Source organism: Daphnia pulex, chromosome 10 (genome assembly GCF_021134715.1).
Source record: "Daphnia pulex isolate KAP4 chromosome 10, ASM2113471v1".
Classification (NCBI taxonomy): domain Eukaryota; kingdom Metazoa; phylum Arthropoda; class Branchiopoda; order Diplostraca; family Daphniidae; genus Daphnia; species Daphnia pulex.
The window spans coordinates 2,624,310-2,640,959 of NC_060026.1; the positions used below are offsets into that span (position 1 = coordinate 2,624,310).

The 16,650-nt window shown below is 42.2% G+C and overlaps 1 protein-coding gene across 7 annotated transcripts; it reads left to right on the forward strand.

Annotated features, from left to right (window-relative positions):
* Positions 1 to 341: 341 nt before the first annotated feature.
* Positions 342 to 16,624, forward strand: LOC124205164 (broad-complex core protein isoforms 1/2/3/4/5-like). 7 transcript variants are annotated; one of them, XM_046602521.1, is made up of 6 exons: positions 342 to 810; positions 7,277 to 8,172; positions 8,245 to 9,095; positions 9,866 to 9,952; positions 10,046 to 10,097; positions 10,536 to 16,624. In XM_046602521.1, exons 1-6 carry the CDS (start codon positions 683 to 685, stop codon positions 11,429 to 11,431), a joined length of 2,910 nt encoding a protein of 969 aa, XP_046458477.1. In that variant the 5' UTR covers positions 342 to 682; the 3' UTR covers positions 11,432 to 16,624. The 7 variants fall into 7 exon arrangements, 6 of the variants coding, with proteins under 6 accessions (XP_046458477.1, XP_046458476.1, XP_046458478.1 ...); XR_006879224.1 differs by having other exon boundaries at positions 343 to 810; positions 7,277 to 9,095; positions 10,536 to 14,665; positions 14,737 to 16,624; XM_046602520.1 differs by having other exon boundaries at positions 343 to 810; positions 7,277 to 9,095.
* Positions 16,625 to 16,650: the final 26 nt, after the last annotated feature.

Genomic DNA, 16,650 nt, shown 5'->3' on the forward strand with positions numbered 1-16,650 from the left:
TAACAAATTCATATTATATCCCGTGTGGTTAAATATTATATATTTGTGTGTGTGTGTGTAGGCAGGAGGGAGGGTAACAAAAAAACAAAACACGAGCGGGGATGATAACGCAAGGCAGAAAAGTAGGGGAATGGGAAAGAAAAAAAGGAAAGGGAAGAAGATGGTGGGCGGAGCCTCTAGCTCTTATAGAGTCCCCCCCTATGCTAGAGAGACTCGTCGGTACAACGGTCGTGAAACAGCGAAACGGTAGACCCCTACCTCCCCCCCTACCACCCACTCTGCCCACCCACCTCCCAACTTTCGGAAGGAAAAGGAGAAGAGAGAGAGAAAAAAAACGCCGACGCCCGTCAACGTTTCGTTCACTAAGCCAACAGACGGCAGCGTGTAATGATGTAATACAGTGACACCTGGTGGTAGAAGATTTTTTTTATTTTTCACACTCGAGCCTGGTCAAACTGAAACACCAAAACATTTTCAACACTCGGACCAATTGGTTCGGCAATTTTGATTTTAATCGGTGTGTGACTCATTTTCTACTCAATCGTGTCGTGTGTGTGTGACAGCATTTGTGAGTGGGTGGAAAAATTTAAACTAAATCAGTAGTTTTCTCTGCTCACAACTTGTTAAAACTATTTTCAAAAAAAAGACAATTCGGTCTCTCCCGAACGACGATGACATCCGCATGTCTGCTGCTACTCGACTAACGCTGATGTACGACAGCAGACAACACTGCGCGCCACCTTACACCGACAACGTGCACGACGCTGCATCTGCTGCCCGGTTGGTGAATCGCCACCAATCCGACAAAAGGTAAATTACATTTAAAAACAAATTAAAAATAAAATTAGCGAAATATGTGATGGTGCCATTTTGTTTTGACGGGCGATTTTTAACTCGTTTTGTTCAAACGGTCGAAAAACTGCGCACGATTTGACCGTGACATTTTCCAGTCGGGGCAGAGTTCGTTAGCTCTCGATTCGCAGAATTCCTACACACAAGTTGGAAACCTGATTCCCCGTCTCGACATGTTTCTTTTTTCTAATTTTAATTGGATCAAATTTGAAAAATAAAATAAAGTCTGTGAATAAAAAGAAACTTGCCGCTTTCAGATGATAGTAGGGGGGGCTAGTAGGGTGTTGTATAACGTCTCCTAGGAAACCAAGCGGCCACATTTTTATAATACGTATTATTTTTTGAATCATTTTCTATAATATTTCCACCTGGGGAGATTGCCAGCCCCTTCGGGGGCCACCGCACTCACCTTTCATTATTCATCCGAAAATCCTCTATCCCCCCCTCCTCGTGATATTCTCACTTTCTAGCAGCCCCTATATATATACACGTTATTCCCCCCCTCTTATGGAAAAAATTCCGTCGTCGACGAACTTGCGCAAATGTAGGCCGTTGGGCCTACTCCAAGGGTGAAGTGGGCGGAGTCTAGTCGATCACCTACCCCGAAAAAACTTGTGGTGTTTTTTCTACCCTCTTTCATCCTTGACCAAGGAGGAGGAGGTAGGCCTCTCCACGTGGAGAACCCCCCAAGGTAAAGACGTATACACACGAGGGGATTAGCAAACCTAACTTCTTTACCCTTGAGGCAGAATTTTATTTAAACACATAAGAAAGAAAGAAGAAAATTTTGTTTTTTCTCTCTCCCCCCCTCGAGATAGAAAAAAGATGTCCATGTCATTGGCGATTGATTTCTTTTCTCTTTTTATAAACCTGTTTTTTTTTACTTTTTAGAGGGGTGAATCGGTCGTTCATCTGCGGTCAATCTTTCTAGACTAGAAAAAATTTTGTTCAGGCTTTTTTTTTTTTTCATTTTGTGTGCACACACGCTAGCTAGGGGTGGTAGAATCACCTTATTTGGCGCTACCCCGAAGGGGTGAGTTTTTAAAATGGCTGCCAACCAGCGGCAAAACTTTTTTTTTTAATCCCGAGTTTCTGTTGAATTTTTCACGTGGCTGCTTTCTGTCATGGCGAATTCGACTAGCGACCAATTATCTAAATATTTCACGGTTGAATTATTTGAATAAAAAAAAAGGAGGGAGGGACAACAAAGAGAAGCGGCGCCGGGATAAACTAAAAAAAAAAAACGACGTCGTCGTACAGGTGAAAAAATAATAAAAAGTCTGAAAAAAATATGGCGTAGTATTACGCCAACCCCCGCAGTGTGTACTCGTAGTAGTAGTAGTAGTGGCGACGTTCGGTTTCCTTTCGTTACTTCAGTTCGTTGGCCTCGCCACCGCCTACCGTCAAATCTGATTGGTGAATTTTTCGGTAATATCTTGAATTTCGTCGTCAAACGGCAGTTGCCACCGACATTTCGATTCACGAACTCTACACAACAAATTACAGAGAACAAAGTTCACTTGTCGTAATCTCTTTGTTATTAACAAACAAACGAAACGATTGAGAAATTTTAAAACAAACTGACGTAAGGTAGATTTTTGCTGAAATCCTGTGCGAGTTGCGTACTCGCCCCATGGGGGGAGGTGGGCGTCGCGAGTGGGCGGTGAGGGGGAGACATTTTCACGTGGCCTTCGTAGATGGAGGGGGGAGAATATAGTAGTAGCTCGTAGTAAGAGGAAATGGCGCGTTTCACTGCGGAACTCGACCAAAAAATACAAAAACCGCCATTTGTTCTTTTTTTTCTTTTCCAGCCGTCGCCATCTTGTTATTTTGCCTTTTGTTTCCGTTTCGTTGATTACGCAACTTGTTTGGGAAATGTCTCGATTCGCTAATCAAACAGCTGTTTCAACTTGACTTTTTTTTGTTACATTGTTTTTCAAACATAACAACGTCGGTGACGACCAGAAATCGAAGGGATACTTTTTAAGCTCCGCCTATCAGGTCCAGTGAGGGGTTCCCAGGGGTTGTTGACCACCACTCCCCAACGCCAAAAAACGTTTTACTCCCCGACTTTTTTAATTCCAATCACATCACACATAAAACAAAATTAAAAATACTTTTTTTTTTAAATTTTAATGGCTCATTTTGAAATTTTTTGCTACCATCGTAGGTATCGATACAGAAAATATATTTGCGGTTGATACCTTCCCAAGAGATTTTTCTCATGGTCATCTCGACACATTGAACGAAAAACAAAAAAAAAATTTCCCCATACCTTTCGGGATCTGGTATTGTATAGTTGGAAGGATAAAAATATATTTTGCACGCAACATGGTGCATTTTTCCCTTACCATGACGGTTACCTTTTGTTTCTTTACGATCGACCACGGATGGCGCCATTAAAAAAAGAATCAAGACCTTCCATTTTGTTTTTCTTTTTTAAAGAAATTTCGCGTCATCACGACGATTCACGGTAGACAGAGAAAACCACGTTTTTTTTCGCCAGATGCGTAACTCCCGGAGGCCATGTAAAAAAAAAAAGGAATTCTCACGTTTTGTTAACGTGCGGATATATATTTAGTGATGGGCGATTTGTAGGGGTGTTTCTCCCGCCGCTAGGGGGCATTGACGTCTGCTATTGAAAAACAGAAAAAATTCTTCCCGATTTTTTCCTTATTTCGCACAGGGCTCAGCGCCATCAAGCGGGACTAGAAAAATTTTTCTTTTCTCTCTCTCATTCTCCCTGTTTTCGGTAATCCAGGGGGCGCTGTTACACCACACACACACACGCATTTTATATGTGTGTTTACCCCATAGGCCCAAAGTTGCTCTCTCTGCCTCTCCTTGGGGGAGGAGTGTGTGTAGGGGCGAAAAAGTGTGTGTAAGGGGGAGGAGAGAGACTCGTGTGGTGCCTTTCCACCAGTGCGTTTTCATACACGTCGGGGCGCAGTGCGTGCTAAAATTCTTTTCCGACCGAAGGGAAAAGAACTTATATATTCCGAGTCAATGTGAAATTTAAAAAAAATAATATTATTATTAAGTTTCCCCCCTTCCCTCGTGTATGTGTGTGTGTGTGTGTCAGTGTTTGTGTGTGTTTGTGACATTGCCACACCGAAATAAAGGTGAGCAAGTTTTATCTATATAATTGAGTGTGGTACAACCATCTTGAAGGGGGGCAAATTGTCAATTGCGCAATTCGCATGGCGGCGGCGCTGTCAACGTGCGTGAATTTATACTCTCTCGCTATTTCGGCAGTCGATATTGAGCGAATCATCGATTTTTCGTTACGCACACCGTAGAGACAAGTTGCCAAATGTGTGTATGCGAGTGGGAAAAAGTTGTCCTCCCGAACGGTTGCGTGTGTCGGCACACACACACGTTTGTGTGTGTGCGAACGTGCTGCCATCTTTCTAGTGCCATTTTTAGTTGTAGGGCGGGTGGAGTAGGCCATCGTAAATACGTCGCCAATATTTAACCAGTGGTAAAGGTCGCGGTTTTCTAAGTTGCCCATTGTAAAAACTCAAATGATAAAAATCGGCCATTTTGTTTTTTTGGGGTTTTTTCGTACGAGGGAAAAAAGGACAAGACAAATAAAAAAAGGTGAGGGTAAGATAAAAATGTAGGGGTGGGGGGGGAGACGCCATTGGGCACATTGATCGCGGTGGTGGCGCCACAATCGCCGTGCAAAGTGTGTGGGGGTGGTGTGTGTGTGTGTGTAGGCCGGTTAGGAAAAAAGGAGGGTTGGGAGGGGGCTAAAAACCACCACCACCCTCCAAGCCCGGCTGCCAACAAGAAAAACGGACCAATGAGAAACGTCCGGTCCCGAAACTAGGCCTATACACGTGTCTTTTTTATGAAGGGCTTTTTCGCCAAAGGCAGCAGCAGCAGCGTGCTAGAGAGGGGCCACCGAACCCTCCCTAACCTCTCCTCACGTCGTTCGTCTCTTCTTCTTTTTCTTCTTCCCATCTTCGGTTTTTCTTCTTTTTTATTATCATTTCCTTTTTCTTTCCTTTTTCCACCCTCACATAGGGGTGGTGGGAGGGGGGGTGAGGGCCATGCGGGTTACGCGCTTTTACGTAAGGAGCGGGTGGGGGGATGGTGGTGCTGGCTATCTTTTCTTTCATTCTCCCACCATTCCGAGTTTTCGGGCAGGGCTCATTGCGAATGAGCCCGCTAAAGGGAGAAGGTCTGATGAAAAGTCGGCCCAAAAAGAGGATTAGGAATACAAGGCCTAGAAATACGCAATACATGAGAGAGGGGGGGAGAAAAAGCCGGAGGGGGAGTGAGGCACTGACGGGAGGAGGATCCGCCTGGGTTATATTCACATTGTCGAAAAAATAGACGAGGGTGGAAAAAAATAAAAGAAAAACTTCGAAATTCTTTCCAACTTTTTTTTTCATTTTCAAGGTGAGATTTCATCCCCCCTCCATTTTTTTCCAACCCCCATTTTTTGGGTTTGTTACGACAGACGGTTTCCCTATATAAAAATTTCTCTTCCCCCCCCCCATCTTGCGATTATGATGACCCCCCCCCCCCCTACTAAGTAGGGAGAAAAAAATCTTTCAGTATTTTATGGCTGGGAATGATGTCGCTCGTAAATTTGTGATGATAACTTCCGCTATTTTTTTTTAAATCATAAAACACGATATGAACTTTGTTCTCATCATTGTAACAATCAATGTTCATTTTTTGAAAATAGATTAAAAATGCTGTTTTTTCGTGAGTCTGGTTTAGTTCCAGAGATTTTTCAAACGCTAAAAATTCAACACATTGGAATGTTTGTTTCCTTCTTGTGTGTGTGTGTGAGCCTCTCTCCCCCCCCAACGTCTAATCTCCCGGGTGTGTAAAAGCTTCGGGTTTTCAAAAGTTGCGACACACACACATCTCTCTGTGAGGGGAGGGAAAAAGAAAAAAAAGTTTCGTCTCGGTTTTCTTCTGTAGCCCCAGACAAACATAGGCTGGCTGGCTCTTTTTCTGTTTTTATCATTTTCAAACGAGTCGAATAACTTGAGGGTTTTTATATTTTTTGTATTTTTTTTTAAATAAAATAAAAACTTGTTTTTCTACGTGACTCGAGTTGGTGGTGAACTTTCATCGTCTAGAATCTACCCTTAAAAATCGGAAAATTGTGTCACGTCTCGAACGATGAAAATCGTCACAAATTTTTCTTTTTTAGTTGAAATAGAAAATTGTGTGTTTGGAAATGGCGTCGATCCCGGTACAATGTCGAAAGATGATTTTTCTGTTATCTCTAGTGAGCTGTGTGGTGGTGATGACTCGAGATTATTTCGTACATTTTGCCGTTTCATAGCCGATAAGAAGGAGAAAATAAGGAACAAACGTTGAAAAATCAACATGTTTATTGTTTGATTATTCGTCAAATCAAATAAAAATGTTTGTGAAGAGAAAAACGAAAAAAAAACGGTTGGCAAAAATGAGAAAATTTCATCCCCTATGATCGTGTGGCCATCTGTCGGCTGAAATTGTCAAAATTTTCTTTTTTAGATAGTGATGGGCGTTTCCTCATTAATGTAAATCACGGTGACATAAAAATTAAATGACAGTTAAAAAAAATCAGTTGAAGAAATTTAGAAACAGGTTTAAATATTTTTCATGCAAATTTCTCCATTTGTCTGGTTCGCAACTTTTGTGGTATGCAAATTTTTGAACGGTTGCCAATTGCTTTTAAGAAATTTTCAACCAAACATTTTTAAAAATGAGACTACATCTCGCTAATTCTAAAATAAAAAAGAAAATTATGCCTAAATCGGGTTCGAGGTTAAAGGAAAGTTGGTGTAAAATAAAAGGAAACGCCAAAAAACTGGGAGATTGGTTCGTGTGGTTTTGCCCGTGAAACGATAACACGTCATCAAAACAGGAAACGAAACATGAAATGTTTCGGCAATGTGGCGAAATTCTTTCGCCATGTTTGATTATTTCTTGTCTGTCGCGGTTTTCTCTTGTCAGACAAATACATCCTGTCGCCATTTTTATTCTCGACTACAATAATCTATTCTCTCTCTTTTTATTTTATTATTATATTTTTTCTCGAGAAAACAATTCACACAATTTCCCGGAATTGAAACAAACGAATGCGAGGGGGAAAAAAGAAAAAGGCCAAAATGGGGCGCGATGGCAGCGCTGCTCGGCCAACCGACACAACAATTCGATTAGCAATCAAAATGACGTGTTGCAGCTTTTTTGTTCATTTCTTGCACAGGAGTTGAATGGAGCAAGTATAGGGTGGGTGACTGGGTTGTTTTTTTTCTTTCCAGTGTGTGTGTGCTAGACAGGTTTTACATTTCATTCAAGGCACTTGCTTGTCTTCCTTGCCACCGAACGGGTCTCTTACATTTTAATTTTATTCAAATTCAAATTTGGCGCATTTAATTTCAATTTTTTGATTATTTTTTGGTGGACGCAGGAACGTTGTGAGTGGAGTTTTGGAAGGTGGATCGAGCAGAACGCCGGAAGAGGAAGAAGAAGAGGAAAACGATTATTACCAGCATCGGAGACGGTTGCATCTGCTGGACAAGAAGAATCTGTCGAGTGGCCGGCGGAGTAGTAGCAGCAGCACTGTCGAGCAGCAGCGGAATTGTTATCCAACCGGCCAGGAGAAGAACCAAACAGCCGCCGAGGAGGAGTCGACCAACAGGACTACTCCTGGCGGGCAGGCCGGCAGTAGTAGTAGGCGGAATCCTCCACCACCAGCAGCACCAGCAGCCGTAACAATTCCACCTGCCGCCACAATGTCGACCAAGAGCATGGGTGGCGTTGGTGTTGGCCGGTCCAGCAGCAACAACAACAACAACAATCCGACGACTGGATTGTCGGACGACAGCCAGCAGTATTGCCTGCGCTGGAACAATCACCGCTCGAATTTGCTGACGGTTTTCGAGCAGCTGCTGCAGACGGAAGCCTTTACGGACGTGACGCTGGCCGTCGGCGGGACTTCGATCAAGTGCCACAAGATGGTGCTGGCCGCTTGCTCGTCCTACTTCCAGTCGCTGTTCCTGGAGAACGCCTGCCCGCACCCCATCGTCGTCTTCAAGGACATCCAGTACGCCGAGATCCGGGCCATCCTCGAGTACATGTACCGCGGTGAGGTCAACGTCGCCCAGGAGCAGCTTCCGTCGCTCCTCAAAGTGGCCGAAGCCTTGCGAGTCAAGGGGCTCTTTGAGGACGACTCGCTCAATGCTTCCGGCGGAGACCGAGAGCCGCTCTATCCTCCACCGGCTTCTTCCGGCCTCTTGTCCAGCACGTCGGTCAACGTCACGGCAGGTGGCGGTGGTGTCCATCACGCCGGACCCGGCAGTCACGGTAGCAGTTCAGCCTCTCCTCCTCAGTCTACCTCAATCAACGCTCATCCACCCATCATCCGATCTACCTCAGGTCACCATTTGCCCGTCTCTTCCTCGTCGAGCTCAGCCGCAGCCGCCGCTTCATCCGCAGACCGGAATACCCCGTCACATCGTTACCCGGGCAACGCTGCCGCCGGCGCCGGATCGGCCGAGAACCACCACAACCATCACCATCATCACCACAGTCGCAACAAGAGTCCCAGCCCGACTAGCCCGCCGGAACGATCCAGCAGCAGCAGCCACATTCGAGGCGATCCGGAATCATCCTATTCGCGTCATCCATCGTCTTATCTCTACAAATCGCCGCTGCTGAGCCCACAGGGGAGCGAGCAAGGCGGAAGAGATGATCGCCGAGATGGCGGCAGCAGCACTACCAACCGGGATCGCGAGAGCGCCGGAAGCGCCGGAAATAACAATCCGCTGAGCATGTGGCCGCCGCTGGTGATGCCGCTCCATTTGGGAGCCTTTGAAACGGCCCTGCGTGAGCGCGAGCAAGCGCTGGCCCTGTACGGAGCCATCCAGCGCGGAAGCGGTGGATCGAACGCTGGCGGAGACGATCGTGAACCCTCTAGCGGCAACGGACGCGGCGGCAATGACCATCACTTTGACAGCCGCCACAACGACAATGGCGGAGGAGCGTCGAAGCGCAAGCGTTTATCGATCGCATCCGGCGACAGCGATCAAACTCCGTCGCTACTCCGCACCGTTCTCGGCCCCCATCACGGCTCGTCGAAACACCACCATCACGCCGACATACCGGGATTGTTTCCCTTCCGTCTGAGCGCCGCTGCCGCAGCGGCTGCAGCCGCCGAAGGATCGGGATCGGCCGATGATCGCAATCATTTGAGCAGTTACCTTCCCATGGCCATGGCTTACGCCGAGGTAAATAAATAAATAACTTGGACGGACAAATTTAACCAACCTAGGAGATGGATATATTAACGGGATCCGGTTAGATTTCCCTTTCCCCCTCCCTTAGACTCATCCATCCATCCCCCCCTATATATATGTTCACTCACGGTCATTGGATCTTGTCTTGTTTTTCGTCGGGTTGCCAATGGCTTCCGAGTTCATGCACCCCTCTCCCCCCCCCCTCTTCTCTCTGTTGGCTGCACGAGCGGAGCCGGGGGATGGGAAAGATTGGCTCCACGTGTCGTGAAATGGAGTTGAGGGTTGGTGCTTATCGTTCGCTACCACCACCACTACCACCCTACCACCCCCTCCCTAGAAAACCCACCCGACCAGTTTCCTTTCCTTCTCTCCCTTCCTTATACACACTCACACACACACACCATCTTTCTTTTTTACCATGTCTCGCCCTTGTGTGTGTGTGTGTGTTATTATTCCGGGAATAGTAGGGGGGAAGGGAAGGGCGAATAGTTAAGACGTAGAAAGAAATACGTCAATGACATTAGTATAGACTAGCAGTATACTCTATACACACACACACGCACGCTCACGATATATTATTAGCCTTTTAGCTCACACTGGGCCCAGCCGGGGCTCTTCTTGGTACCTCATTGGGGCTTTTTTGGCAAAGGCTTTCGCCATCTAACGGTGGCGTCTGGCACGACTCTTTGCGCTAAATTATTTCGGTTAAATCGTTTTGAAAAACAATTAATTAATTAATGGAATTAATGTGAATTTTGCAGAGACAAGCTGGCCGTGATCGCGATCGTGCCGATGATGATTGGACACAGAATCCTGACATGAATTCGGAAGACGATCCCAGCGAAATTGTAAGCGCGAAATTTGAAACATGTCAATTAATTAAATTATTATTTGACTTTTAATTCATTTCTAAAAAAATGTTTTGTTTTTGATTGTTTCAGAGCGGCGAATATGGGCACCCTGTTCCCTCATCGCCCTTGTCAGATAAACGAGGTGAGTTTCTTTTTTACGCAACTTGTTGTTGTTGTTGTTGAAATCAAGATTTTGCGGCTGTCTGAAATTGTTTGTTAACCTTGACTCGAGCTGTTATCTGCCAGCGATGATGCCAACATTGGCCGTCGGATGGTGAAATGGCGCAAATGTGTAAAGGTCGTTTGGGATTTTTGTGACGGCCAACAACACACACACACTCACACACGGAGAACAAAAATCAACCAAGGCTAAATGATGTCTACTGTATAGTAGTAGTAGGGCTCGTTATCAAAAGTCGCACATCAGCCTCTTGTGTAAAAAAAAGTTTATCAAGGTCGTAGACTATCGGAATCGCAGCCGCTTCCGGATTTCAAATTCTTTTTCGGCCATGAACGTCTACAATTTTTGTGTCAAATCTTTTTTCTTTCTCATTTTTCTTTCTTATTTTTCTTATTTTAGTGGACGCCTCTGGTGCTCGAATTGCGGCTTATGTGCCGACCCAGAAACTGGAATGGAAACGCTACAAGCAGTACACCAACAGCGACATCACGGCGGCCATTGAGGCCGTCAAGAGCGGAATGAGCGCCTTGCAGGCCTCTAGGAAATTCAAGGTGCCGTCGCGCACTCTGTACGACAAGGTGAAGAAGCTGGGCATCGCCACGACGCGGCCCTACAGTCGAGTGTCGTCGTCGACTTCATCGTCGGCGGCGGCGGCGGCCAACGCGGCCGCCAATTCGGCAGCCGCCGCTGCCGCCGCAGCCGCCGCTCTCAACGCGGCCAATCAAAATAATTTCGCCGCTTCGACGGCGGCGGCCCTGACGTCGGCCATGGCGGCCGCCGCCATGTCGCTGGTGAAACGCGAGCGCGGACCCGTCATCCAGGTGGCCGGAAGCAGTCGTCACGAAGCGGCAGCCGCCGCGGCCATTGTGGCGGCCGCCGCCAGCTCTGCGGGCAATCAGGATCGCGAGGAGGATTTGCCGGAATCGAATTGCGGTCCGGCCGACTACAGCGAGGACAGCCGCCAGGAGAGTCCGGAGAATTTGACGATTGGCTCGTCGAATCTCTCGACGTCATCGCCCGGATCTCACGGATCGACGACGGCACCCACGCCGTCCTCTAACGGTAAGGACATGATCAAGAAGGAGACGCCGGATTCGACTCCGACGCCACCGCCGGCCCCGCCATCGCCTCCTCCGCGCCAGAGCAGCAAATTCAGCGCCGGGGCTCGAGTGGGCGGCGCTTATTTCGCCGTCCGTGACGATCTCAACTCTACGACGACGACGACGTCGTCGATCGCCGAAGTGGTGATGGATGATCGCGGCGGAAGCGCCAGTCCTAACCCCAGTACCACGTGAATGGAGAAAACTAAAAACTAAAAACGAAACAAAATCATTTTATTTTTCTTAAATGATTTTGATTACACACAGAAATTATTCACGCCAGAATAATTTTGGGCTATAATTGACGGAAGCCACAGAGAGAGAGAAATACGATTGGATTGAACGGGTCTACAACCCCCCCCCCCTTATTTTGTTTTCTACTCCCCACCCCAATATGATCCAGTCCCGATTCAAAAAGACAAAAAACTCAGGTTTCGTGTGTCTTGGTAACGCACGTCGTATCATCTTCTTCTTCTTTCACTACTTCTTTTCCCATGTCTTTTTTTGTATGGTTGTCTGAGAGTAACAGAAAACAAGAGTTTGAGTGTGTGCGTGTGTGTCATTTGTGTGTGTGTGTGTGTGCAAAAGTGACACACAATGAACTCCTCCCCCCCATTTCCCTCACGACAACTCTACCTCAGCAAAAAACCATTTTTTTTCCCTCTTTCAAGTAATTACGTAACAAATAATTACATTTCATTGGCTTTCCGGCACACTGCCCGGTCATTTATAAGACTCCCGCCATTGTTTCAAGTTTTTATGAGCGGGATCGTAGAAGTTTTTTTCTTAATTTTCTACATAAATAGCTCCTCCCTTCTCCCTTTCTCTTGTGCTTGTTTTTCATTAATTTTCTTTTTTTTTTTTTGTGGATGGCACCGGTGATTCATCCCCCATACTACTCCCAACCCGTTGATTTTTGCTACTACTACTACTGCTGAGACTACGATGGGTGATAGTAGTAGTAGTAGTAGACACAGACACAAAACCAGTGACTAAATAGAAAAGACAAACGTCTAGGGAAACATAAAAAACCAGTTACAACACAATTTTTGTTTTTGTTTGTTTTCGTAATTTCGCTTTTTTGAATTTTTGGAACAACCCAAAACCCGGTTTTAATTTTTTTTTGCGGAATCGAAAACAAAAATTGGCGGTTCTGACACTTCCGGATGCTAATATAAGGTTTTTAATTTACAGACTCGTTTAAACCCCCGTGAATCATAATTTTTTTTTAGTGGAAAAGAGAAAATAGTTAGTTAGTGTGTGTGCAATACGAGGGAAAAATTAACAGCGTTCTTTTTTTGAATTAATTGTCTTTTTTTTTCCTAGTGTGTATGAGTGTTGATTTCTTTATTAACATTTTTCTTTCCTCCCATCCTTTTTAATTTTAAAAAAGAAATTTTTGTGATTGGTAAATGTTTCATTTTTGGGCGTCAGGCTTGTTGTTTTTCTTCAATTTTGTTTTGGAAATTATTTGTTTGCTGATTGGCAAAAAAAAACGACTTTTGATTGGATTTTAAAAAATAATTGATTTGGCGCGAAAATTTCAAAATGATTGGAAATTCAATTCGGTCAAAATTGTTTACACATACACACACAAGGTATCGGATTGACTTCCGATTTCGTTTGAAAGGCCCTCCCCCCTAAGAACGAAAAAGTAGAACGTTCTTTCTTTTATATTTAGTAATATTTTAGATACATTTTTTTTGGTTCTTTTCTTTCTGTGAGCGATTTCAAAATGATTAAGAAAAAAGAAAACACATTTTGAAAAAAACGATTTGGGTATTTTCTTTATATTTTTTTATCTCGGAATTCCACACACAAAACAATCTTCGCCTTAATGTGTTTTCTATAATGTTCAGAATCTTTGTTTTTTTTTCTCTCTCTCTCTTCAAACTCTTCCGTGTGCGTGTCTCGTGTGCGTGTCATTGTCCAGCGTGTCAATACTTTTCTCCTTTTAAAATTTTTTTTTAAACAAAATTTTCTCGTGTCAGTGTTTCGGGATTTTTCTAATTTTTTTTTTATTATTATTTTTTAACATTAAATTCTATATATTATACATAAACGACCGTCAATCAAATCATCTTGGGTGATGATTTAAGTTTTTTTCGAAAAGAAAGTAACAATTTCCAAAGTATTTGTTGGGTCTCTTTTTGTATCGTTGCCGAGAAAGAATTAACTTTTTTTTTTAATTATTATTATTTAATTTGTTCAATTTGAAAATACCGCCAATGACGTACACACTAACTACAAACACAACACCGAATTTCCGGCCAATCTCTTGGAAAATTTTCTTTAATTGAGTGGATCTCGCTCATTTGAATAATTTTATTTTATTTTTAACATGGTGCCTTGTTAACCCCCCCCCTCTACACAAGTCATTGACAGCAACCAGTTACCTCTCTTATTGACTGTCAATTCATTGTTTAGAAACGAGAAAGAAAATAATCTTTTCAAAATCTTTTTGGCACTCGTAAGACATTTTTTTTCCAATTTTCTAAATTTCAAGATGATTCAAATCAACACAGCTCAGGTGGCATAATATATAGATTTCCCCGGACAACCGGCTACAGTCAAATCACACAAAACTTTTGGGTCCATTTCATCAAATTTAAATTTAAAAAAAAAAGTAAAAATTAATTTTGAAAAGAAAACATGTCAACTTTCTCTCTTAATGTAATTATAAACAATTTTGTTTTTGTTTTTTAAAACTTTCAATTAATAATATTGTCTTGATTATTAATAATAATAATCTTTTTTTGGAATTGCGCGCTGGTGCGTATGTTTGTTGTAATTGCACTGCGGATGATTGACTCTGCTGTTGCTGCTCTAATTTGACGCTCTGGGACATTCAAATCGAGACGATGAACGGACGAATTTAATTATTAAATTCTGTTTTTAAATATTAATTTTGTCGAAAGAAAAGAGGCAATGTTAACGACTATGGAAGCACCTCTTTGCTCATGTCTACCTCAGGAAATGATTTTTTCCAAACTATTGCTCCTCTCTTTTTTAATTGTGCGCGCGCCTCTCATTTTTCTTGAAATTTCAGTTGTTTCACAAGTTTATTTCAAATCTCGCGCCAAATCAAGACATCGACACTTTCCCCACATCATTTCTGTCAAAAGTCCCGCCGTTTTGTTGACTAGCGCTGCCACCTGTGGGTAAGATGGCGAACTGGTCATTCAAAAAGACAATTTATTTTATTTGAATTCATCAAAACCCATCATACTATAAAGCAAATCCAGTTAATCAGTTCAACCTTTTTCTTTAATTTCCCCCATTTTTTTGACGTTTTTTTTTTAAACGAAATTAAATAAAAGTTGTACAATTCAAACAAAACCAGCGCTAGACTCAGGGTAAACTTAAAAAAGAAAAAACATCAACTGTCCGTCGAAACTTGATATACCTCCCATCAATTCTTGAAGTCAGGTATATTAGCAAACCAATTAGTTTTGATTTTATTTTGTTTTATTCATTTTTTGATCTTTTTAAAAATACAGATTTTAATTACACATATTATAAAACGTTGCGATGAAGATGGTCCAAGCATGATGTAGCACACAGTTCCTATATTAGCAGATTTGTTTCTTCTTTGCCTTTTCTCTCTTAGACCGTTCAACCACACAGCAAAATGAAAACCATTCATATTAATAATTAATCGCCGCCATACAATACAAACCCACTACCACATATTTTGATAACAGTAATAATATCTCCATCCGATATCTCCGAATCAATCTACAAGTATCTATAATAATAATAATAATAATAACTTTTATATTTTTTAAGAAACATACTATATATTTGACATATATTCATATAAGAACTATCTCAGGTGCAAAACTCAATCCAATCTTTTTATTCATTATTATTTTGTTTTGATCATTTTTTTTCGAATGACCCATTTCACGCAGACGTTGAAAATCCACCCCATCCTATTTAATAAGTAAAACAAACAAAAAATAATCCCATCGAATTCAAAGCGCAAATTTTTTCATCCCCAACAAACCCCACAATTATTTCGGCATCAAAACAAAATGAAGACACACCCTCCCGCCCAAATGAGAGACGAAGAAGAAGAAGAAAAAATAATTTGATTCATTTTGATACGCGAGAATGAAAGAGAAAAAAAATACCCCATAAAATTCGTACAGATCAGCATTTGGTCGTTTCAGACTTGTTTATACGTAAAGCAGACCAATGAACTATTTGTAATGACAGAATCAGAAGAAGTTAGAGAACACACACAAAAAATACCCGAAATACGCGACCCGTTGAAAATAAAATTCCTTCTCTCTTTTTTTCCCCCTTAAAAACTCCTTCCCTTTTTTCGTTGTGCATGTGGCGAGTACGTCAAAAATTATACCTCTGATTGTGTCGAGTTGTTGATGATGACAACCAAAATTTGGAAAAAAAAACGAAAAGGTGTGTGTTTTCTTATGAATTTCTTTTTTTTTTTAGATGACTGTGCTACCATTATTCACACATGTTTCGTGTTCTCCCCCCCCCCCAATTGGACACTCCCATTTTGTTTGTTTTCTTCTTTTTCAAAAAATTGTTTTTCATTTGAATTTTGATTGGCTTGAAAAAAAAGGAAAAAAATGTTTTTTTTTTGTTTTGTTTTCACAAAATTTCCGACCCGGTTTCACTTATTTCTCTTTATTCTGATTGCGTAACTAAAAAAAAACACATTGGCGTTTAAATCCCTCCCCGGTAAACATGTCTCGGTTCGAAATTTTTCAATTTTTTTGGTTTTCCCCCCCTTTTATTTTATTATTTTTTTGCCCAATTTTTTCACCTATTTGTTTGTTTATTTTTTCCTCCAAATTTCCGGTAGTTAAAAAAAAAAGAAAAAACAAAAGAAAAACAGACTATGAAAAAAATTGTCGCTCTTCAATCGTCTCTCTTTCGCGTCTGCACCTCATCAAATTCTCGTTGGATTTTTCAATTCGTCTCTTTTGTTATTTCGTCCTATTTCCTTCAATATTTGTTTTCATTTTTTTTTGTTTCTTGATGCGAGAATTAGAAAAAAACTTTGAAAAAAGAAAAAAAAAGTTTCGACGAAAAACAAACTTGAACGAATAAAGTTTAAAAACAAAAACAATTGAATGATTCAAAACTACATGAATTCGACTGTCGGAATATTTTTGCTGTTGAAAATGTTGATTGAATTGTTGGCCAGTTGTTTTCTCCCCCCAAATTTGTTCTGTTCGGTTTCGGTAGTCGATACATTTTTTAAAATTTTTCAGACAAAAAAGTTTCTTGTTTTTATTTTTCCCTCTTCAAAAAATCCACTTTTTCTCTCTCCCTACCCCCCTATACAATTTGTAGTTGCTTGACTGTTGACGTAAAAAAAACAAACAAAAATACACCCTTTTTGATGTGAAACATTTTTGTGTGTCAATTATTTCATT

Coding starts and splice junctions, on each gene's coding strand:
- LOC124205164 (XM_046602520.1), top strand. CDS start 683: ATGTCTGCTGCTACTCGACTAACGCTGATGTACGACAGCAGACAACAC. Junction 811..7,276: donor CGCCACCAATCCGACAAAAG/GTAAATTACATT, acceptor TGGTGGACGCAG/GAACGTTGTGAGTGGAGTTT. Junction 9,953..10,045: donor AAGACGATCCCAGCGAAATT/GTAAGCGCGAAA, acceptor TGATTGTTTCAG/AGCGGCGAATATGGGCACCC.